General features: G+C 43.0%; 1 protein-coding gene across 4 annotated transcripts in view; it reads left to right on the top strand.

Annotated features, from left to right (window-relative positions):
- RALB (RAS like proto-oncogene B) overlaps window positions 1-24640 on the top strand; it is an 810790-nt gene that overhangs the window by 620453 nt on the left and 165697 nt on the right. For all 4 annotated transcript variants that reach the window (XM_044060573.1, XM_044060575.1, XM_044060572.1 and 1 more), the window contains one exon: window positions 18678-18838. In XM_044060573.1, coding sequence (XP_043916508.1) covers window positions 18725-18838 — 114 coding nt within the window. In that variant the 5' untranslated portion in view covers window positions 18678-18724. The remainder of the gene's footprint in view (window positions 1-18677; window positions 18839-24640) is intronic.

The following is a 24640-nucleotide window of genomic DNA, read 5'->3' as shown; positions in this document are numbered from 1 at the left end:
CTGCATCTGGCATTGTGGGTGATAAACTTGATTCCTTTCAGACACTTTTTTTTTTGAGGACGTGCTTAGGGTTCTGCAGCAGGCTAGGAAACCCAATACCAGGAAGTCCTACTCCTCAAAATGGAAGTAGTTTTCCATCTGGTGTCTGTTTCATAATGTAGACCCATTATCTGTGGGCATTTCTTTAGTTCTCTCCTGCTTGTGTAAACTACTGAAGGCCGGATGGTCTTACTGTTCTGTTAAAGTTAATTTGTCAGCCATTTCTACCAGTCTGCCTTTGTCTCCTCCATTGGCCTCTAGAAGTGAGGTAAAATGTTTCCTAAAAGGCATCCTTCAAATAAAGCTTCCCAGGAAACCTGTTGCACCTTTTTGGTATCTAAATTTTGTTCTGGAAAAACTCACTGACTCCTTTTGATACTGCAGCTACAGCTTCCCTGCAGCATCGTAGTTTGAAGACTGTGCTATTACTCATCATCACCTCTAACAGAAGGGTGTCTGAGCTTCAGGCCTTGATTGGCCTTTCCACCCTTCCTAGTTTTTCATAAGGATAGGGTTTCTTTGCATACCAATCCTTCATTTATGCCCAAGGTTGTGAATAAGTTGTCACTTAATTGGGCTGTTAATTTGCCCACCTTTTTTCCCTCTCCACCATCCCCTAGTGAGAGGGTCCTACAGACCTTGGATGTGCCTAGACAACTCTGGTTTTATTTGGATAAAACTAAGGCTATCATGAAATCTGATCAGCTTGTTGGGCTCTGGAAAGGCTGGTTTCCAAGCAGATAGTTTCTACTTGGATTTTTAAGGGAATTTCATTTTATGTTTTTCATGTTGTCTTTTTTTTCCCTTTTAAGGCTTACTGCACTAGAGCTGTAGCCTCTTCTGGTGCCTTTTCTAAAGGGTTTGGATATACTACTATTTTGGAAGCAGCCACTTGGACTTCTGTTTGCACTTTCGCTAAACATTTACAAGTTCGGTGGCATCTCCAGATCTGGGGCGGGCTTTGTTGTAGCCATTCTTTATGGTTTTCTAGGATGGCCTTTACTCCTTCCTCCTCCCCATCTTCATGAGCTGTGGTATTCACCCTCATGTAAAAAATACTGCAACATAAGAATAGGACATAGAATAGTTGTGCAAAATCTTACCATAATCATAGATGTCCTCTTCTGTGTTCAGTACTCCATCCCTCCCACCTTCCCACTGATTCATATTTTTTCTCAGAATGTATATTTCCTTCTGGTGTTCCTACTGGGGCATTCAGTTCTGAGGATGGTACGTGCGGATATCACTCTATGGCCTACCCTGTTTGCATGCCTACATGCGATGTCCCATGTACTCTGCAGCGGTAAAAGGCTTTTCTATAATGATGGATGTCAGGACCGCTTGTGGCAGTCATCCCTCATGTAAAGAATACTGCAACATAGAAGAGAGAAACATCTATGATTATGGTAAGATTTTGTACAACTATTCTTTGTTTTGATATTGCCTAAAAAAAGGCACTATGGGGTCTGCAAGCGCCTTTGCCATTATCAGAAAGCCTAGAGGAGACAGTTGCACGTCATGCCTGTTGACCATGTCGTCTGGGGGTGACAGATACTAGATCCCCCTTGGCTGACACTAGAAGCTAAGCCAGTTGTTGAAGTCCATAATTTTTTGTTTATATTGTGGCATCATCCTGGGTGAAGGTAGAATGCTGCTGGGACAAGCAATCTGAGAGTTCAGTCATGTGTCTCTTCATATAGTCCAGAGAGGTATGTCTCAAGTCATTCACCTCAACATGAACTATGACAGAGTCATAACAGTATGTGTTAAGTGACTTGAGTGCATGCGTGATTTGACTGATCCTACTACCTGACAGGCAGCTGACAGTGACCTTCTTGTCCAGACTGGTGAGAGGAACGAACATCTGTGTCTCATTATGGAGTCACCTACGACCAGGACATTAGGTTTAGAGGTGTTTTGGTTTAAGGGCTTATTTGCTGAGAGACAGTTTTATGTGCTATATGTGTAGTGGTTTGTACAGTAGAGTCTCGATTATCCAAACTAATTGAGACCTAGAGTAGTTTGGATAATCAAACCTATAATTGAACCGGATAAAAAAACTTCTAAAAATCTTGTTTTTTCTGCACACAGGGAATACACTTTTCAACCATTCAGCGATTCCATTGGACAATAAAGAACATTTTTCACACACGAGCATGCTACATGCTCAAAAAAGACCACAAGCGAATGTGTATAACGTTCATATATTCAGACTTTTTAATTTTTCCTACCCGAATATTTTGGAAGGCTGTGTTTGGGTAATTTGACATTTTGGATAATCGACTCATTACTGTATTTGCATAGCAGTGTGTGTACGTTGTTTACGTTTGGGAGGTCTGTGGTATTTTGGTACACTTTTAGTGAGTACCTCCGCGTGTGTGGATCTGAGTGTCATGTCTTTATTTTGTGAGAGAGGGTTTGACAACTTGTTTGGTATCCAGCTTATGTGATCGAAGTGATTCCAGTTTCATAGTGTACTTGCAGCTCTCACATAAGGTATTTGTTTGTTGTAGGAGTAAGTGGTTAATGTTCTTTGTGTTTAACTGTTGCAGTCATCATCTGTGGGTTATCCCTGCTGTGGTAGCCCTCGGTCTGTCCGAATACCAGAGTCAATGTTTTTGTGCACCGGCTGCTGTCGCCTGTAGTCTGACCTCAGCTAGTCAGTGCTATAAAGCAAGGCAGTCAATGTCATTACATCAGTCTTTCTTGCCGTGGAACCCGTAGTAGAAGCAGTTTCTACGAGTGCTGGTCAGTCGCTACCAGAAGTTGAATTTCAACAGAAAACGTCTAAAGCGAAGTACCCCATTAGGGACCCTTTTTTCTTACTCTAACCGATGTCCAAAAAAGTTAACAATTGACTCGCCTGTGTAAAGCAGATCCCACGCTGAGACTTTCATTCTTAATGCATCACTTGTTTAGGCCCAGAGCACGACATCCCTCATTGCCGGTTCTGTGCCCTCTTTAATGAGGAAACCATTCACCGTGGAGCTCTTTTTGTAGACAGTTATTTTCATGTTCCATCTTCGAATTCCAATACGAGTCCATCAGCCAACATTCTGTCGACATTCCGAAAAAACGTAGAGATAAAGATAGAGACAGGCCACACAAGGCTAAGCCTTCTGACGATGCTACTGCTAAGCAAGTAGTCAGCTCTCTGGAATTCAGTGAGGTGCTTTCCAGCCCCTGATGCCTGAATCTCTTTCTACGCAGGCCTCTGCCGAGACCCTTTCGGTGACCGGTATGCCGCAGAAATCCACTTAGTCTTATGAGCCTTTGGCTGCCTCTGCTTCAGTTGGGTCCAGAGCTGTGACACAGGCACCGGCTTCTGAGGAGGCCTTTCACACTACCAATTCTAGACAAAAACGTCTTTTGTTCCGACTGCCACTTCTCAGAGACAAGACAGATTCTCTCAGGCCTAGAAGCCAGGCCACTCCTAGGAAATCTGCTTCTAGCCACCATCTTGCTACTGCTCCCCCACTCCAAGCTCAAATGCTTAGTGTCAGAGGATCTCAACTCCCTTATCCGAGATACTCGGCCCCCACTCCAAAAGGGAAAAGGCATCCTTCTCCAGAAATTGACAGATCAAGAGTCTGAAGAATCTGATTATTCTGCTTTTCAAGAGAAACCATGTCGCTTAACTGTTTGAGGATTCAGATGCAGAGGAATTCATCCCTTCTGCCTCCCCTCCAGAGGACCTCTCCTTTGGGGAAACCCTTCACACCCTCAGGGAACATTTCCACTGGGAATCTCAGGACTTCCCTCAGTCTAAGAAAAAACTGAGTTTCTAGACCTGTCCCAGCACACAGACCCTTGGCCACCCCCCCCATCCTAGAAATGGTGGATGATGTTTTCCATGAATACAGCTTTTAGCCCCTGATGCCCTCCCACCTGCTCCCAGTAAACCTGACTAGTATTACAGAGTACCGGATTCTCACAAATACCTGTACAGAAATCCTGCTGCAGACCTTGAGGTAATTACACAGGGAGCTAAGGCTAGTTCTGCAAAGAGCCTAGTTCTCTCTACACTTCACCTTTTGTGATGGGAGTGGGCACAGACCTTCTTGGCCAAATCAAGAGGACTGGTTTTCAATCAAGCTGCCTGGAGGATTGGGCCATGACACCCACCTCGATGCTTTATCCTAAGGAGGTGATCTCTATTCATAAGGAGGCAAAATGAAAAGATTCTCCATATGGTGTCACAGCCAACAAAACTATTCCAGCTCAAGCAGACCTGCATTAAATGTTGCTTTATCGGTCTCAAGTGTCCTAACAGGGTCCTTCTTCCAGCAGAAACGTTTCATGCTTCAGCAATTTCAGCTTGCTTGCACACTTCTCCACCACTTTTCACTCACCCACACATGAAGCTGTTTCTGACAGGGTGCTAGGTTCCCTCCTGGGCGGTCTTAAATTTATCCCTGCATAAGACTTAAATGATGTTTTGGAAAAGCTAACCCTACCACCTTTCAAATCATCTGACTCTGCTCCCCTCAGGATGCTCACCTTGAAGACAACCATTCTTATAGCTGTCAGTTCAATTAAAAGAGTTTCTGAACTGCAGGCCGTCATGAATGTGGAGTCCTTCTTCACTGTCTTGCAGAAAGACAGGGTACCCCTCAGAACTGACCGTTTATGCCCAGGGTGGTTTCTGATCTCAGTCTTAACCAGGCTATCCATCTGCCAGTTTTCTTCCCAAAGCCACAGAACAAGGCTGAAAGAATCCTCCACTCACTGGATGCCCACAGACAGATTAGGTACTACATGGACAGAACAGACTGCAAACAGGGCAGACCAGTTGTTTGTATCCTTCGCAGAGAGAAAACAGGGCAAGCCTGTATTAAAGCAGTCTTAAATGGATTGCAAACTATATACTAATAGTCCCAAAGATTAGTACTGCAGCATTGACTGCGAAGAACATATTACAGATGTGCCACACTTGCCATAATTGTAGATGTCTGAGTAGATCAGTGTGGTACATATTTCTTTCTTCCTACCCCTTAAAGTAGGGACCTCATGTCCTGCTGCTGCTGCTGCATATTGTCTGTTTGGCTCATCTCAACTTTCTCCCTTTGTTTCTTCCCTCTTGCATTTGCTACCAAGACCAGACAAGGAGGTCTTGCAGTCTTCAGATACCAAACTGCTTTCCTGGCCTGAAGATGGTACTGACAGATACCTTTTGTATACCCAGACGTCGGGACATTGGTCATAAAATGTCCGTCTGCTTGGGGTGATGCTAAGACTTTAGAAATCAGGCCGGTCACTGGCTTATGCATGGCAGGAAGTCCCAAGGATTGATACTGCAACATTAATCTACTTGACCATCAACAATTACGGTAAGTAGGATACAACTATACCTTAATAAACACTGGCATTTCAGTGCTCCATCAGGTGTTAACCCATGAGTTTTCCAATTAATTTGACAAACATTTGCAAGACTCATGTAAAGTGATTGATGCAATCTACCGGGTTTCCTCAGGACAGACCTTTTATCCCTCACCTTCCCAACTGTGGGGAAGGGTCATTACATGCGAAAGACTGTCCTAGGCATGCTGCCTTCCACTGAGGCTAAACTTCCCATCAGCATGATAGAGATGAGGGCAGTCCTCCTAGTGGTAACAGGCTTTTCAAGATTTCTATGGATGATCTCCATCCAGACAGAAGATGGGGAGCAGATGCAGCCGGTTCGAAAGGCAGTAGGGTTATCTTTTCCAAAATATAATTTCAGTCCTATGCTGGGATAATGTCCCTCCTGGGAGATCTTAAATTTATCACCCCTCAGAGAGGAAAAAAGGTCTATGCATGTCAGTAGTCTGTTACATCAACAAGCAAGGGGAAACACTGTCCTACCTGTTTTATTGAGAAGCCATATGAGAGTCTGGCAGTGAGCAGCATCTTCCACCTGCTTTCTGATAGCTACCACATACCAGGGAATTTCAAAGTTCTAGGGGACCGGTTGAGCAGGTAACTTCTGCTATCTCACTTGTGGTCTCTCAGTCCAGCAGTTGCATAGCAAATTTTTGGGGGTAGGGTCAACCATGCTGTGATTTTTTTTGCCTCTCCCATCAACTCCAAATACAGCACGTTCTTTACCCTGAACCCTCCTGAGGGGGGAGGGGGGGGTCACTGAAAGATTGCGTAATGCATGTCTGCCCCCTCATTTTTCCTCTGTGCCTTTCTTCCTACCAAATTAATCCAAAAATTGTTACAGAAAGCCTCTGCAGTGGAAGATCAAGGTCATCCTCATCCCATTCTGACCTCGACAGGTGTGATTCCCCTTCCTCTGGCCTCAATTAATATACCCAGTTTGGGTGATGGACCCCGATTTGGGTTTTCTCTCTCACGCGTCCTGCATGCCTCAATCATACATTTAAGCCCTCAGATTAACCACTTGATCTGATGCTATCCATATCATTATTCATCACAAATGGGTCTTGGGTCCAACCTCAGAAGAGCTCAAGCTCTGCCCCTTCCTATAATCCCCTGCTGACCTGTAACCCTCGAATCTCATTTACCGCTGAACATTTAGGATGTGATCTGGGCTCAAGCTTCTGCAAGTGTAGACAAGTGTATATTTTTTTGCCTTTTCAGTTTTTCTCTTTCAGCTAGTTAGTGTAGTCTAGCCTAGTTTACCTCCACTCCTGTAGCTATATCTATAATCTAGAGTTAGTTATTCCCTACCCATTCCTCTGTAATTCTTTTTCCCCACTCTTGCACCCTTTTCTTATCTTTTTTGTGTTTGTGTGTGCATTGAGAGTATGGCAGAGAAACCCTTGGGTTTCAAATGATGCTCCCCTGCGGCCAGAAGATGCCTTATTCCGATTCGCACAAGGAGTGTCTTTACTGTTTGGGAGCAGCCCACCTGGAGGTTGAATCATTTGTGCCACATTCAACCCCCTGGCTGTCATGGAATGCTGCAACAAATTACTCCTGAAGGGCTTGGCTCAGGGTGGTCCCATGACTTTGGACTCTCCTGCAAAGCCCTCTCAGGATCCTGAGAAGGGAGCTCCCCCTCCTTCAACCTCCAAAAAGCTGAGGCTCTCTGATCGTAGCTCGCTGGATCTGAGTCCAGCCTCTGTGGTTTCGAATCTGGGTTCTTCTGCTCCAGGAGCTTCAGATCATCCTCTTGGATCAAAGGTCTCAGCACCAGAGACCCCCAGATCTGACTCTGTGCAAGCCTTCTCCGGATCCAATCATCTGATCTGACCAGACCTTTGGATCAGAATATCATTCTGACGACTGGGGAGAGATGGGCGAAGTCTGCCAGCCTAGTCAAATAGAATTTAATATATAATTCTATCAACTGTATAAATAAATGTAAAATACAGGCTTGTGTTTTTAAATGCAAGAAAACACTGTGAAATGTGGAACTGCAAAATATGTGACAACATTGCACTCTACTGGCCCAGTGAAGCATTTTTGTATCCTTTCATGTTAGTATTTGGCCCGAGGGTGGCTGGATAAAGATTTCATGCCCATTGTTTTAAGGCTAAAGTTTATGACAAGAATTTAGATGTGGAAGGTGTTTTTATTGCTTTAGTTTCTCTTAGCATGTACATGTGACATGTGAAATGTCTTTTATCATTGTAAGTTTCTGAGGAGATGTTAGATGGCTCTATAATGCAGTTTGTGGCCTGAGAACTCAGACCAGATGTTAAGATGATGCAATATGAATACTGGGAAAACCTAAGTGTCAAAAATGATGTAATTTTGGGAGGGCCATAGAGACATGTTTGTTAGTAATGTTTAAATTCTGTTTCTCACAAGAGACCTGAAGCATTTTGATCTGGACACCTAACTTATCAGTACTCTCCTTATGCTCACAAGTAAGTTTGTAGCACTGTGATATCTTGTAGGAATAGTTAAAGCTAGTAAAGATTAATTAGGTATTTTTCTTTGAAACCAGACCTGTCCTACTGTATTATTTTAAGTTTCTGTGTGATCTGTGAACTCTTGGATATCTCTGTGGTGTAGTAGGTTTGTCTTGTGTTTTAATTATTTATTATTAAATATTTTTAAAACCTTCTACCTGTGGCTGTTTGTGTAGAGATGAAGCATGCTTTAGAGTACATTATGTATTTATAGAGTGTACTGTTTAAGCCCTTCCAAATAAGCCTTAAGACTGTATAGTCACATTACCATTGGATATTAATATTGCACAGTAATTGGACACCCTTTTAATTGGCTTTTAGTAGCTGATATTATTAACTGGGTGGTGGTAGTAATTACTACCGTATAGACTGGGTAAAGGGGCACAGTTGGAGAATCTGTGTCATCCTTTCCCAGGAGTGTCTGTAAAGTGTATAAATACTTATCTCAAAGTGTGTGTGTGTTGTCAGCTACTTGGGCAGGGACACTAAACACTGGTTGGACAGAGAGGGTACTGGAATGTTTTAGCTTGCCCAGATAGGCTGGGACCTGGACCCTATAGCTATGCCAGTGTTGAGTCTTACTGGGAAGCTGGTGAGCAAGGGAGCAACCAGCCGCAGATTGACTGTGATCTCTGTGTGCACTTAAGGGAAATTGTACTTTACTTTGTGTATTAGTTATCCTTTCCTCTTCTAGGAGACTACCTCCCTGGTGTTAGTGGTGAGGATCGAGACTCCTGGATTGCTGGGCCAGGGCATGGTCGTCACAATCGTATCGGAGCCAATCATTATCGAGAGCTCCCCATCCAGATCCTCCAGGAGATTGGATCCGATGCATCGGAGCCAGTCCTCCTCATGTGACCATAGAACTATCTGATCAAAGGTAGGATCCCCAGCCAGGGCGGGCCATTCATCTGCATCCTCCAGACGTTTATTACCCTCGGATATGGATAGGATGATGAGGAGTTTTCTCAAGGCCCAAATCGAGTCGGGCTTGTTTTCGTCCACAGCTCAGATGGCCAAGGGGTCTTCCCCATCCACAGGACTCCACTATCCTCTTCCCAACCATCCAATTTCGGAACATCAGTACCAGAGCATTCCATGTGAGAGGCCAGTGGTGTCTGGTATTCCTCCCTTCTTAACACCACCAGGGTCCCTGGCCGGCTCTGTTCTGCTGCCTCGGAACAGACTGTCTCGTCCCCGTGGGGTCAGTCCAGGTTCTCTGGGGGGGGGGGGGTTCATGCCCGGAGGTTTCGCACTGTTCCCTTCCCTTGGGGGCCTTTGCCCTGGACAGTTCAGGGCCAATATTGTTGGGAGGATTCACTGCTGTGTTGGTGTCCTTTCATGCCCTCTCAAACCCCGGCCATGAGGGAGGTGAGTGGGGCTTTGTCCAGGCCGTTGGCCTTCTGGGCAGTAGAGAGGATCCAGCTTGGCAGTCACCTCTCCTTCATTTCTAGATCCTCCCCAGCCTCTCTCTGCTTTGGGGTGGTGAGGCCTCATTATCCTTCCAGGGTCTGCCCTCCCACGAGCACCTTCAGATGGCCAGTGCCCCACTTGAGGTCCCTGTCTCTTCCGTGTCCTCCCCTGAGCCCACCGTGGAGGAACCCCCCTTGAAAGAGAATGTGTAAGACGATACACTTGGACTCCCCCAGAGAGCCCCTCTTGGAGGACATGGATTTTGAGGAGGGAGACTGGTCCCCCCAGACTTCCATTTGAGCAAGTATCCTTTGGGGACATCCTCAAAATTCTCAAGGAAAGAGGCGGTTGGTCTTCCCCCACCCCATCTTCGGAGGAATCCGTGTTCATTGAGGCCTTCTAGATGGGCCAATCTTCTACCTGGGTGTCCCCACTGCCGAAGAGTTTATGGATCTTATCGCCAGCAGTGCTTCGAAGGAGCTGAACACAGTGGAACCGGTTCCCAAAAAAGCCGACAAATTCCTCAGTCCTTCCAAGGATAAGCCCTTTTGGAGTAAGGGCATCCCTGTCAATGCCATTGTGGTGGTCGCTACAACTAAGGAGGAGCTTGGCGGAGCATAGCTCCTCAGTACATCCCCCGAACAGAGAGGCTCGGGTGACTGACCACTTTGGAAACCGCGTGCTTGCTTCAGCTACATTTAGACTGATAGGAGCTAACTACATGGCACACACTACACGGATTTGGTGTATAAGCTCCCCACCTCCCTTACAGAGTTACTGCCTCAGGAGAGTCTTAAACTGGGTCTCTCCTAAGTTGTCTACTCTGACTTCCTTGGCTAATGCTTCAATGAGGTTGATCTCCAAAGTGGTGGAGGCCATCTCTTGAGCAGCTGGCACAGGCATTGCCATTAGAAGGCATGCCTGGCTTCACCTTTGCGGTTTGCGAAAAATTTAATTTTACTAATGCCCCCTTTGATGGCTCAATGTTGTTTGGACCTTCCGTCAAGGAAACATTGACCCGCAGTGAGCAGGAGGGCAAGACTCTGTCCATGGTGGGAATCAAGTTCTATACTCCCCAACATTCCTTTTTCAAGACTCAGAGGGGTAGTAAGAAACTTTGTTCCTGCACGACTCAGTCCTCCTTCCAGGATGCTTCCCAAGAATCCTCTTCCACAAACCAGGGTAGGGGACTCTATGGTAGACGCCGCCCCAGAGGAAGAGGGGTCCACAGAATCAGGACTCCCAGGAACCCTTCTCGGAGAAGCCTTTTCAGTGCTCCTGAAGCGCTGCAGGAGGCAAGTAGGGGTTTGATTCTGTCTCCACCTTCTAGTCTGACTTCTGATCAGTGGGTGTTGGATTATTTCCAGGGGTTACTTCATTTCCTCCTTTCAGCCCCCTCCAGTTGTAAAATCGCTCCTGGATGGTCCACCCTGCCAAAGAGAGTTGTCCTATCTCAAGGTTCAAGACCTTAGTCAAAAAAGAGCCATTCAAGAAGTCCCAACAGGACTAGGGTCCAGAACTTACTCCCACTTTTTTTTGTTGCCAAAAAGACCTGTGACCAGCATCCAGTTCTGGACCTTAGTGAACTAAACCTGTGTTTTTGATTGTCACTGTCCAGTCCATTCTTTCTCTCTTGTGCAATGACGATTAGATGTTCTCAGTGGATGTCAAGGACATGTACTCTGATATCAAGATTGACAGATGCTCCAGGAGACACCTATGCTTTTGGTTATGGGCCAGTCACTACTAGTTCAGAGCCCTGCTCTTTGGACTCACCACAACCCCCCAGGTGTGTACCAAATGCATGGCAGTGGTGGCAGCTCACCTCCGGCTGCAAGGATTTCAGGACTTCCCGTACCTGGACGATTTGGCTCTTCATGGCTCCCATCGACTATTACTGGCCACCAGTTACACCATCCACCTTTTTCATCATCTAGGCATCACAGTCAATTTGCCCAAATCCAGTCTTTCTCTGTGACAAAACTTAGAGTTTATCTGGGTCCAATTGGACACAGTATCAGAGACTGCAGCACTACCCTTCTGCAGGGTCCAGCTCATTCAAGATCAGGTATCTTGCTTGCTGGATGTAGAGTGCACACCAGTTCATCTTATTATTCAAGCATTGGGTTTGATGGTGGCTGCCATTCAGTTAGTGCCCCTCGCCAAGCATCACATGTGGGTTCTTCAGTGGACCCTGGGAGTCTAGTGGTTCTGTCAGGTGCATCCCATGTTTATGACCATCAGGATAACTCAGGTATGCAGAAAACGCTTCATTATTCATCACATTCCCGCCCTGCTTTCCCCCTGCCTTTTGGGGATCTGGCTGAGCTGGAGTGGTTCATTTTCATGATTTTTTTTATCCGGCGCAGACTGCCTGCAGTATTATTTGTTCAGCAAATTCGATCTGAGGGTTAGAAGCCAGCAGAGGATTATAGGAAGGGGAGGAGCTTGAGCTCTGGAGCCATCAGTTGCCGGCTCGGATCTGAGGCCGGAGCCAAGACCCATTCCTGATGAATAATGACACTTGGTAGCACAGATTTCAAGTTCTGTCAAGTACTTAACTCTGTTTCTCCACTTCCAGTGATGGCTAGTCAGTTCATGTTTTCATCCCAAGTTATCCACATTCTCACTACTTCCCAGAGAACCTCTACTAGAAGAATATGAGTAGTTGAAGAGATTTTCACTCTCCTCTTCTCACAAAGGAATATGGATCCCTTTTCAGCTCCTGTTCCTGCAGTTCTGGATGAACTGATTTCTGTTTTCCATGTTGGAATTCAGCTATTTCAAGCTTTCATGTTGTTGACAACCATTCTTCCTTGGCATCCCAAGAACTATATAAAGCCTTTTTTGAGATGTACTGTCCTGCTTAGACCACCACGTAGGGATCCTGCCCCACCTTGGGATATGACTATTTAGATTCAAGCTTTGACCCAAGCAGCTGTTAAACCTGCTTCCAGGGTGGATATGAAGTATTTGACCTTGAATATTCTTTCTAGTTGCTATTACCTCAGCCTGGAGATTGTTGGAACTGCAAACTCCTTCTTGTAAGCTTCTGTACATTCTTTTACAAGGACAGGGTGTCTTTACGGACAGTCCTCTTTTCCTACCATGTCTTAGTCAGTGCATCAACCTACTGGTTTTCTTACCAGATTTCGTAAATAAATGCTTCATCTTTTGGGCATGCACAGTCAGCTATGTTTTTACCTCTACTGGACTAAAACATTCAGAAAAACAGGCTAACGTTTTGTCTGCATTTCCAAAGTTAAGCTGGGTCAAGATGTTTCTAAAGTGTCCTTAGCTGGTTAGTTGACTGTTTCGTATGTATATAGAGGAAAAGAGCTTGAATCTACCCAGACCTTCCAAGGCTAATTCTTTTAGATCTGTCTCAGCTTCTACGTGGTTCTTTTCAAGGGCCGAAATTGATATTTGCACTGCTGCGACCTGGTCTAACATTCACATCTTCATTTCTCATAAGCTGAATCTGCTATCCAGGAATAGGGCAGCCTTTGCTTCAGCCATCCTCTGGAATTTCCTTCCATGAGACATCCCTGGGAGCTGCATAGTTAGAGAGTCTTGTCCCAGTCCCATCTGTTAAGGAATGGACAGAACAGACAATATCCATTACAAAAATGATGTACATACCATAATAATAGATCTGTGGTGTCTTTCTGTCTTTCCTCAACTCCCCTCACTCTGTCCCCCTTCCATTTCATGGAAGATTAGCAGTGTGCGTCTGGTATGACAATACTTGCAGCTCTTATTTTATAGTGCTGTGTTTCAGACATACCATTTTGGAATGCATTATTTTATTTCGAACTATGATTGTCATGGGGTGAGGGACACACTCAAGCTAAGGTAATCTTGGGGACGAGGGGATTATGAGTAAGGGGATGAGCCTGAGCTGGGGATCCACAAGTCCAGAAGCAGCCAAAGTCGGATCAGAGATCATCTTCGAGTCCCATCTGTTGAGGTAAGACAGAAGCAGACAACATAGATCTGTTGTTTTTCTGAGTACATAACTTTCATATTAAACTCTTTCCCCATTGCGACATTTGTGGTCAGTACTGTGTGAATTATTGAGGTGTGCTTAAACATTGTCTTTAAAACCTTGGTCAGCGGAGTAAAGGCTTCATACATTCATTCTTAAAATTTTCTTACAGAAGGGTAGATAGCTGTTTTCCAGCTAGAATGCCCCTGAAAAATTATGGCATTTCTAACATGATGCTGGGGATTGAGATTGACATAAACTTACACATTTTTTTTTGTTTATTAACCACTCAACGTAACTGTACTGTCACAAACCAGTCTAAATTATCATATTAGTTTGACTGCGTGGATGATGAGAATCTGCCACCTTCAGAACAGACTACTTCAAAATTCAGATTAGACAAACAGGACTGCTTATAGAACTGTCAGTCTTCATTTTGCTATCACAAACAAAAAAAATATATACTAGCTTTGAGTAAATAGCTTTGTAGTTACAGTAGAGAAAAGAGGTGTTGGTGGGGCTTTGTGGAACAAATTCATTGTAGACATGCCAATAAAGGAGGAAGAGACTAGGGAATATAATAAAGGAGGGCTAATGTTTTTTTTTTCCTCTTAGGTGGTCTGAACTAAAAACAAATGAGAGATCTTCAGCTTCAGTGTTGATCAGGAGATTGTAAGTTGACTATTTGGGAAGCTGTTGTAGGACTGTAATAGGAGGAAATTCTGGTTGTGGTAAAAGGTGGTGAGGGATCATTGATGTCCAAGTGAAGGTATCATTAGTCGTCTGTGACAACCTCACTTGTATTTCAGAATTGGGTGAAGCATAAGAAACCAGAGAAAATTATGTGGGGTTTCAGTGAGGTGGGTTGTGCTGATCCTAGGGGAAAGGCCAGTGTGAGTTAGGAGTCCGAAGGCAAATCAAGGGGGTGAGCGAACAAGCTATGGGAATGGTGCAAGAATAGAGTTGTTCCCAGAGCTGTGGGGCGGAGGGCTGAGGAAAGTACAGGATTAAAAAAAAATCTCAGGACCTTTGCAAACACAAATAAATGTGAGACTAGTGATTTTGGCAAAATAGCATACAGTGGATGAGATTGAAGGGGTGGGGAAGTGGAGAAGGTCAGGCTCAAGAAAACCAAGAGGAAATACAGAGATGTGGGTAGTGAAAGGGCAGTCTAAGTGGCCATCAACTATAACATAAAGGAGGAGAAGTGAGAGATCTGTGCAGGCTATGTAAATGTAGACAGATCATCATGGAGGGCAGAAAAAATGTGGAGAAATTAGTGAAAAATTCGCTTAGATCTTCACAAGGGGAGGGGAAGGGAAAATGTCATCCTGGGGAGTTGGGGTAGAAAATAGGTGGGAGAGCTGTGGATAGGCACCAGGTGATAGGATTGGAAAGGGAAGAGAATGCTTTTGTGGTATTTAGTTGTCTGATTCTTTGTGACCTGAAGGATTTTAGCACACCAGGCCTGTCGACAGCATTTTCATCAGTTCTTGCAGAATCATATTCACTACTTTACGAAATCCTGTCTTTTCACCTTATTGTGTGTAGTCCTCTTCGTTTGCCTTTGATCTTTCCCAGCATCAACATGTTCTGTGTTAAATCCTGTCTTCACATTGTCTGGCCAACGCATTTCAGTTTATTTTATTATCCGACATTCCAGTGACACACTCTAGATTTGTTTAAGTGTTGCTGTCCTGATCTTTCATGCGATTCCCAGAACTTTCCTGCAGCATCAGACTTTAATACAATTTATTTTCTGGCACACAGCTTTTTTAGTTCAGCTCTCAATAGCCATGTCTTGTTAATGGGAAAACCCTAACTTTAACTATATGGACTTTGTTGACTCTCTAAAAATCTTATTCATATTAGCCGTTGTTTAAATTTAAAAAGACAAGTGTGTTAATTTCGTGACTGCAGTCACCATCTTCAGAAGTTCAGGAAAATAGAATCTGTAACTGCTTCCTCATCTAGTTGAAAAGAAATGATAGGGCAGGGTAACATAAGTTTAGTTTTATGTTCAGCTGCAAGCTAGTATTTGCACTTTCTACCTTCAACTTCATCAACAGTGTCTTCAACTCTTCACTTTCAGCTGCCAGTGTCATCTGCATAGCTGAAGTTAGCATTTTTCTTGCAGTTTCATGTACAGCATCCATTTCATGTACCATGGTATCTCCCTGATGTATTCAACATGTACTTTAAGTAGGGTGACAGGGTGACATTATAGAGCTCTGTCATACTCCTCTTCATATCTTGAACCAGTGAGTTATTCTGTATTTGGTTCTAACTGTTGCTTCTTGTTCTGAAACCAGAGGGTAAGATTTACCAAAACTCCCAATTTCTGTAAGAGTTTGCCAGTCTGTTATGGTGTATGCAGTCAAAGGCTTTAGAGCAGAAAGTAAGGAATAAGAAGTAAACATTTTTTTCTGGAACTCCTTTGCTTTCTGTTATCCAGTTGATGATGATGGGTTTTATTTCTCCGTTCTTGTACGCCTGGTGTTTAGCTTGCAAGTTTGTGAACATCACTTGGTTGGTATGTGAACCAAGTGCAAGTTGTTCAGCGTTTTTAACACTCTTGTACTGTCTCTTTTTGGGACGGGAATATAAACTGATCTTTTCCAATCAAATGACCATTCTTGTGTTTTCCAAACATGCTGACAAAATACAAGCAGCGCTTTGATATCATTTTGCAGGATGTTACAGTGGGCAGTCTAATAGGAGAGTAAAATACAGGGATCTCCTAAGCTGCCTCTCAAGGGTCCTCTGGAATCCTGCTGCTGTAGTATTAAATCCCTAGTGGAGATCTTCGGCAGATCTGTACAAGTGGCTGAGAAATGGAAGATGGCAGAAGTACCTCCTGATTAGGGACTACAGATCTGTCATCCTAATACTCGTGGCAAGTTACTGGTAACAACCTATTAGTTATGGAGTGAATCCTGAATAAAAAAGTAAGTTTTAGTGGTAGCCGCTTGAAGGAGCAGTCATTTCATATAATCCAGTATTTTGACTGGAACACAGGAGAATTTTGTTATGGGAATATCTGTAGATGTGGTTGGTCCAGATTTCACCCAGAGCCTTTGAGTTGGTCCTACATAACCATTTGCTATGAATTCTGCAGAGTTTGGTGGAGACTAAGCAGGAGCGGCCTTAGGTCAACTGATGCCCTAGGCAAAAGGGCTCCACAGCGCCCCCATCCTAGTCTACCGACACCAAATAAATACTGGAAAAGTGTCCCTACTATAGTGGCACCCTAGGCGGCCGCCTAGTTGTCCTATGCCTAAGGCCGGCCATGAGACTAAGGGAAGGGGATTGCAGGTTGTTTGAAGGGACATGCACTTAAAATTGTGATGAAGTACTGTGAAAAGAATAAAGGAAATAATTTGTGGATAACTGCAGGGATTGGTCTTGGTTCTAGCATTGTAATTTGTGTTCATTTCGTACACGACATAATGTATGGGAGCAGAAAACAAAGCTTGGCTACTTCAATAATGAAGCAAAGGCAGGTGAGGGGGGGAGGAGGATAGTCCAACAAAAGAAAGTGGAAATACTGTGTAGACAGAAACGTGGCAGTTGAGGTTCACTGCAGACAAAGTACTGCAATTGGACTACGACAGTCTTGGTGTGAATTATCATCTGTGAGGGTGTGAAATTTGATGGTGACAAATAAGGAGACGGATCGAGCAAGATAAGTTTATCTGAATTGGGGCTTCAGCAGCAGTGTGAGAAGGCCATGGTGGCAGCACAAAGACTAGTTGGGTGGATCATCTAAGTGGACTCCATAGGTATGGAACTAATAATGTCACTTAACTGGGCCCTAGTCAGGCCACATGTTTGAGGACCATGTGCAGTTCTGGAGGCCATACAAGGCGAGGGACAGCAAGCTGCTAGGAGAATTCACAGTGAAGGCAACAGAAGTGTAAATTGGATGGTGAGGAAACATTGTGACCATAGAATGGATACGTTGGAGGAGTTCTTACTAAAGACCAAAAGAGATTGGGAAGGGGATATAATGGGTGCAGGTAATCATGTTTGGGAGATGTGCCGGAGTCCTCCATGAACATTAAAGCACTGGTAGAAAGTTAGTATAGGCTGTAGACTGTAATGACCTGAGGTAGCAAAAATGCCTTTTATTTTTTTTTCAGATGAACTACCAGAACTAGTGGTAAAGAGGGGAATTCAGAGGCATTTAAGAGTGGGTGAGACAGGTGGAAAAAGATAGAGAAGTAAAATTTTAAATAGACTTAAGGAAAGGTCAGGTGGCTAATCTCATCCCTTTTGCATCAGATGTGTAGTTTAACAGCACACCTGAGTACATAGTGTAGCGTTCATTCTGCACTGATTGAACACATCAGTGACTCTGAACGCAGCATTTAACAGGTGGCTTTGCACATTATTTTAAAAGGCTACTACATGAGATTGAGCCTCTAGCTTGCATTTGTAAAGTGACATGTCTGAATAGCCTTCTCTGCGGTACTTTGCTCGTTTTTAAGTATTTTTTTTTCCTGCATTTCAAGATTAGTATAATGCTGTAGAAGTTTCAGCAGTTTTCCATTGGTTGCTGAAAGCCAATAAAGAATCGTATTCCTTGATAGTGGCACATTGGATAGTGTTGTCACCTCACAGCAAGAGGGTCCCCGTTTCGAGTCTCAGCTAGGGTGCCTTCTGTGCAGTCTACATGTCCTCCCTGTGTTTGAGTGGGTTTCCTCCCACAGACATGTGGTAGGTGGATTGGACACCCTAAATTGGCCATAGGTATGTGTGTGTGTGTGCAAGTGTATGGTATGGAAGAACTACCGCTGCAGGGCTAGCCACCCAGCAGTATAAACCTTGGCTATAGAGGATTGTCACTGTTTGTGACCCCCCCCCCCGACCCTGTTTGCAAATGGGGAAAAAGGGGTTGTGGATGGATGGATTCTGTGGTTAAACAGAAGTGCTGTTTGGATGTCTATGAGGAGGAAATGGATTTTTTTTAATCATCTTCAAGGTATCATGCTTTTCTATATTTCTTGTTTAGGTTGAAGAAAAAAAATCTACATTTAGTATTTAAAAAAAAAAAAAAAAAATTATATATGTGTGTGTATATATATATATATATATATATATATATATATATATATATATATATATATATATATATATATATATATATATATATATATATATATATATATATATATATGTATAGATATATATATATATATATATATATATATATATATATATATGTATAGATATATACATAGTAATATGTACTGTTTTAAAATGAAACTGTTTGCTGTAGTACATATCTTTTAATTTGGATGCCAATTTTTTTTTTTTTTTTTTTTGCACATCTGCAAACCAAATAACTGCATTGCCTGTATGTTTTTCAGATCCCTGCTGTTTCAGTGCTTCACCTCTGTGACAGAAGTAGAAGAACATGGCTGCTAACAAGGCCAAGAACCAGAATTCTCTTGTTCTACACAAAGTAATTATGGTGGGCAGTGGCGGTGTCGGTAAATCAGCTTTGACCCTTCAGTTTATGTATGATGAGGTAAGTTGTTCATGGAATTTAGTGGCTGTACCAGGTAAGTTGTTCGTGTGTAGCAGTGTATGTTAATACTTAATCTCTGAGAACCATTGAACTTACTGTCTTTAACTCAGAAGTCTTGGTTCCAGGCTTCAGTGAATATATAAATGTTTGTAAACTATCATGTCCACTCACCACATGGTTTCCATTTTGACACCATTTGGTTATTTATTAGAGGAAGGAGAACTTTTTTTTTTTCATTGAACTGGGTAATAATCACAAGGTACAAGTTTCTTTTTAGGGATGATAAGGAATCCTTGTTCTGGTTAAATGACTAGGTTGGAGATGCATATGGTTCAGGTGGATACCGTGTTAATCAACCTCTGTTTCATAGAATTTAGCATGTCTGCAGTTTTGCTGGCCATCATGTCTGTTGCATTTTTAACATTGGATGTCATTCTACCATTAAGTCCAGCAGATAGTACTGGGACCTCATGATGATTTCTGTGAAATAATGTTGCCTTGTGTTATCTGTTGTCATTCTTCACCTTACTTGGCATTTGCGTCCCTTTTAACTTCCTTTATGACCATTCCACCTATCCTCCATATGTTTGGATACCTTTTGTATCTCAATGCACAGTATTTCCTGTCTTCCTGCGTATGCTTCTGTATTGTTTATTCCCTCTTGCAGCGCTGTAAGCCCAGAAGGCATCTCTGCTCTAAAGATAAATTGCTGACTCAACAATCTAATTCCCAGAACACCTCACAGGATGCTCTTTACTCCAGTTTTATCTCCAAGATGAGGAGTACTATACCCAGCCCACTTGGGGAAATAGACAATAAGCTGATCTTTAAGCGAACCCTCCATGCTCACCTTCTGAATACTAGATTGTGTCAGTCCTCAGTCCCAACAGGCGGACCACTGTCCTCTCTCTTTTCTGCTTACATACTCCTGTCTCCTCTTATCACTAGTGACTAGTGTACTCTTATTACATCTTCCCATCTTAACTGAGAAGCAAGGTCACTTCAGACACGTAGCTCCCCCCACCCAGTCATCACAAGATCAAAGCACTACTACTTTATAACCATTAGATGTTGAAAACTGCTATTTGGCCATTATTGACTGATTTGAAATGTAATAGTTTTACTTCACTGCAAGATGTTTAATATGTATTTTTTGTATGCAACTGTATACCATCTTACATAGCATATCGTGTGCTCAGCTATAATATACTGTACAAATGGTTTTCTATTCTGTCTGTTAATGAAGCTGTTCTCCTAGGGTGTCCACTGAAAATGCATCTTGCGTGGCCCAGCCGGACAATCCCAGTAAACTAATACAGTAGAAATCTGCCACTGAATCCTGATTTTTCCCATTTTTACATTTTGAATAGTTTGCCATGGAAGTAGTCATGGTGCTCCAACTGTGGCATTGCCACTTCTCCATGTCCACGACTCAAGTAGTGTCTTGCATAATCCTATATTGTATCAAGAGGGCTTGGTAGTGAATGTTTTTCTTTGACTCATTTCCTAACAATTCTCATGCTGATCCCCAGATTCACTACTCCTTGGTGTGCTTAGTTATTGCTGGTAAGTTCTGTCACTTTATACTTCTCTCCTCACAGTTTCCAATTGTTTTCTTGGGTTTCTAGCATAGTGCATTTGTCTGAAGGTTGCCAGTGCTCCAGTGCTGGAAATGCTTTTGAACATAATGCATTGCTTCATGTATAGGATTTTAACACTTCAAAGCCAAAGACCAACTACTGCCGAGCACCACCAGCCTGTCTTCTGGCACCTATCTCTTGCAAGCAGTTTTCTTCTTTGTTTAACCTTTCTGCTTGCCAGGCCACACTGAGCATCAGGGTGCCAGATTGTGTCCTCCCGTTGTCTCCAAAATCTGAGGATCCATGGTCATTTCTGCAAAGATACTTTTGTGTAGTAAATTTTGTTAAATTAACAAAAAAAAAAAATACATGGTCCAGTCTCAGATGAATGGATGACCAAGACTAATACAACACCTAATGCTTCTGGAGTGTGGGACAGCACAGGTCAGCTCCAGTTGTGTGCCATATTTAGTGAGCCAGAGTTTTTTTTTTTACTGTAACTCCTGCTGTCTTGGAGCAGCTTGGGCACACAGGACTGTTGCAGTACTGACATCTGACCCATGCAATCTCCTATGCATGTTCCAACTGTGGTTACAGCACAATAATGGATAATTGTTAGCTGCCTGTCTCTGTTACCTATTGCTCCAACCCCCAGTAGTATTTGCAGACTTCTCAGATCATTTAATTTGATGATCCTGAGCATGTTTTCAGATTACATTTTTCATTATTTTCTCTGCATTAAGCTTGCTAATCTGTCGATTCTTGGATCCTAACTCCTCCCTCCTGCAGAGGGCTGCAGTTGCCATTCTCCAGATCTTTTTTTTTTCTTTTGTCTAATGGATCTCCTGCATATGGCTTTACCAGTGCCTCTGCTGCTGCTGCTGCTATTCACTGACTTTCAGCAGCCTTCATGGGTATTTTCCCTGTATCACTGAGTTGCTAGAGCACCATTTTCCTCTTCTTTTTCTTTGGAAACTAATCCATATACCTATTTTATCCCATTGTGCCGTTTTGGTGCACACACCTGCCAGTCTTGCAGAGCGTTCCCCAAATGCTTTCAGTAAAAATCACGTCTGCTACCAGTCTACAGCATGTCAGTTACTGTCTGGTCTCGTCTTCCTGCTCATTCCTGTGCACCTAAATTCCCATCATACCCATCAACTTCTTATCACAAGAAATCTATAAGAGCCTAAAATCATGGGTGGACAGATTTTAAATGTTGTTGCTGTTTGTCTTTTGGCTTTTTCCGGTTAGGGGTTGCCACAGCGGAACTCCGGTCCACTAATGATTGGCAGTTGGTTTTCTTTTTTTTATGGTGTCAGGTTGCCAGCCCAATGCCCAACCTTCAACGAAGACACACCCATTCAACACATGTCTTTAGAACATGCAGACTCCACACAGAAGGCACTCCCAACCCAAGCTGAGAATCTAACTGGAGAACCTCTTGCCGTGAGGCAACAACACTACCGCTGCACCACCGCAGAAGTGGTGGACAGATTTTAAATATTGCTTTTATAAACTCAAAATTGATAGAACAACAGGATTTGTGCTAGCATGCATTTTTCTGAAGGATATGAAGTCTGAAACTCAAATCTTTTATTATTTAGCCATTATTTAGTGACTTCAATCCTCAGTAATTTGTCAGAGAATAAAAAATGTTATGAACACATCAAAAATATGAAGCAGAAAATCTCGGCATTCTGCAAAAATCTAGACAGTCGAGAGGTATGATTCCCATGCCCGTCACCATTTTGTACTGCCAGTTGCATTCTTCCCAGCTTAATTTCCTCAAGAAAATATCTTGTGTGAGTTCTGAAGTGTTGTGGATGTCGCATCTGCCTAACTCACAGAAGATCTTGGGTTCTACCAGTTAAGTCCGGCAGTTAAAGCAGATGATAGACTGTTTTTTAAGCTACTTTCTGTGGTGCAGGGTTTGATTTCCCCCAGCCCTTGTTTGCATTCAGTATAACCTTGATAAAGTCATTTACCCTGTTAGTGCTTTGGGGCATTTGGAAATTTGGGCTAGGCTTCCTAATGATTTCCTAGACTACATGCCCTGGTAAGGAGTTATTCCCTTGTAACTTATTTATAGCTTTACTTTTTATAACTCAGTCTGTTCTCTTTATCATTTTTTCCACTTCTGCACTGCATTGCTGACCTTGACTATGAACTGTCTGCTTTTTTTTTTAAATCCTTGTGACTTTTCTCTCTATCTCCTGCTACAGTCAGTGTTTTTCAGCTTTGCTCCACACCACCTTCTTCAAGGTCATTACTTATCCCTTTGCTATTTTTGTAGGATTTAAAATTTCAGCCCTGTGCAATTCTAGTTTTCTGTTTATACACTACTCGTCACTGTGCATCTTTAATGCAGTCTGGGTCCTCCCACCACTTTCTCTGCATTAGTGAGGACTAGGGTTAACAATGTTACTTTTACGCATTAAAATCCTTGCCTTCTAGTCAGGTTCTGCCTTTACTGCTACTTTGTGAGGTTCTCTCTCTTAAGATGTGTGGTACAGTTGCCCCGGTTTGCTTATAGTGAATTGAAGTTTCCCAGACACGAGTTGCTTCTTTCAGTCATCTGCTTTGCTTGAGCCACTCTTCATCCTTGCCCAGTTTACTTGGTGGCTAGTGCATGATATTAGTTTACTATAGGTGTCCAGTTTCCGTCACCATTAAGGTAAGGAATCATTTGCATCTTTTTCTCCCTGTCAGCATCCTCCCTACATTAGATTTTTATTCTGTAATATCTCCTTCTCTGACTTGACTTGACCTTTCAGAAAATGACATGTTGGCACATCACATCCCGGATTCTTTCTGCAGTGTTTCATTGATCTGTAATTCCTGCTTATTCACCTTCTGGTTCATTGGTTTATACTAAACCAGCAGTATGTCAACCACTGTAGGCTTAGCCAGCAAAGCCATAGAAGAAGAAACCCTAAAGGTAAGATGATGGTTCAGAAGACTGTAGGCTAATTTGGGAGACAGAGAAGTATGTTCTGACCTTGGATTATGCTACATGAAAGGAAAAGGGAGTGAAATTAGAGAAAATGGGGAAAGAGTGTTAAGTTTGGCATAGTCAGAAGTTTGTAACCTGTGATTCCTAGGATAAGTGTATAGGATCCCATCCATTTATCTGTCTGAATCATGAGTGTTGCTAGGATTTTACACTGTCATTTGTAGGGAAGCTTGTGTGAGAGGTACTAGGTGATGACCTTTTTTCCCCTTAACTGGAACCTGTTAACATCTTTTCATAGAACTAGGGCTTTGGAATAGGTATTAACTGTGGTTTTCTTTCTTGTGGAAAAAGGTGGGGGGTCACAGTGAGAAGAGACAGATCACCTCACAGGGGTCTGAGAGTCTGACGACCATATGAAATAATTCAGGATTGTTATTCTATCTAAATAAGAGCAGTTCTTTAAATCATGCATTGTTTTATAAAGTACTGGCTTTTTTCTACCTGGGAGAGTTATTTAGAGGTAGGCATGCCAATTGCAACTTTGTATTTTATGATAGGGTGGATGAAGGCAGACTAGAGAGGAATTAGGATAGAGTGGGGTCTGGATGAGAACCTTTGACAAATGAGTTGGCAGAGATAGGAAGATGTGTTTTTGACAATAATGGAGGTATGCTAATTCAAGGACAGCTTATTGTTTATATAAGTTTTGAAATCCCAGATCACAGTATCAGTCTGAAGGTGAATTCCATTTGAGATACTGTGCTGGAGCAGTAATTTTACTAAAGGTAGTACTGGCACCCTTTCACAGTTCCGTAAGCAGATTTCATGACAATGGACACACCAGAAACGGAATGCATTGAAGAAATATAAACAGTTGTTGTTGTTTGTCTTTCGGCTTTTCCCGGTTAGGGGTCGCCACAGCGGAACTCCAGGCCGCTAATGATTGGCAGTAGATTTTCATGAACGCAGAGGTGCCAGCTCAACTTCAACCTTCAACGAAGGCACGCCCATTTACACATGTCTTTCGAACGCCCACCCAACCACGGGGAGGACATGCAGACTCCACACAGAAGGTACTCCCCGCACTCTAGCCGAGAATTAATTTGTAATAATGTTTGGTACATTATGACCAAAATCTAGCACTTGCACTACCCCTGGAGTTCCATGGAAAGAAGTTACATCTTTTCCAGATGAAGAATACTATGCTGTAATGGTAATATTTAATCCAAATCCCATATTCCACATCTCCGATTTCATGATTAGTCA

The sequence above is a fragment of the Protopterus annectens genome, chromosome 2.part0, assembly GCF_019279795.1.
Source record: "Protopterus annectens isolate FY-2018-M chromosome 2.part0, PAN1.0, whole genome shotgun sequence".
NCBI lineage: Eukaryota > Metazoa > Chordata > Ceratodontiformes > Protopteridae > Protopterus > Protopterus annectens.
This window is presented reverse-complemented; position numbering and strand designations above follow the sequence as displayed.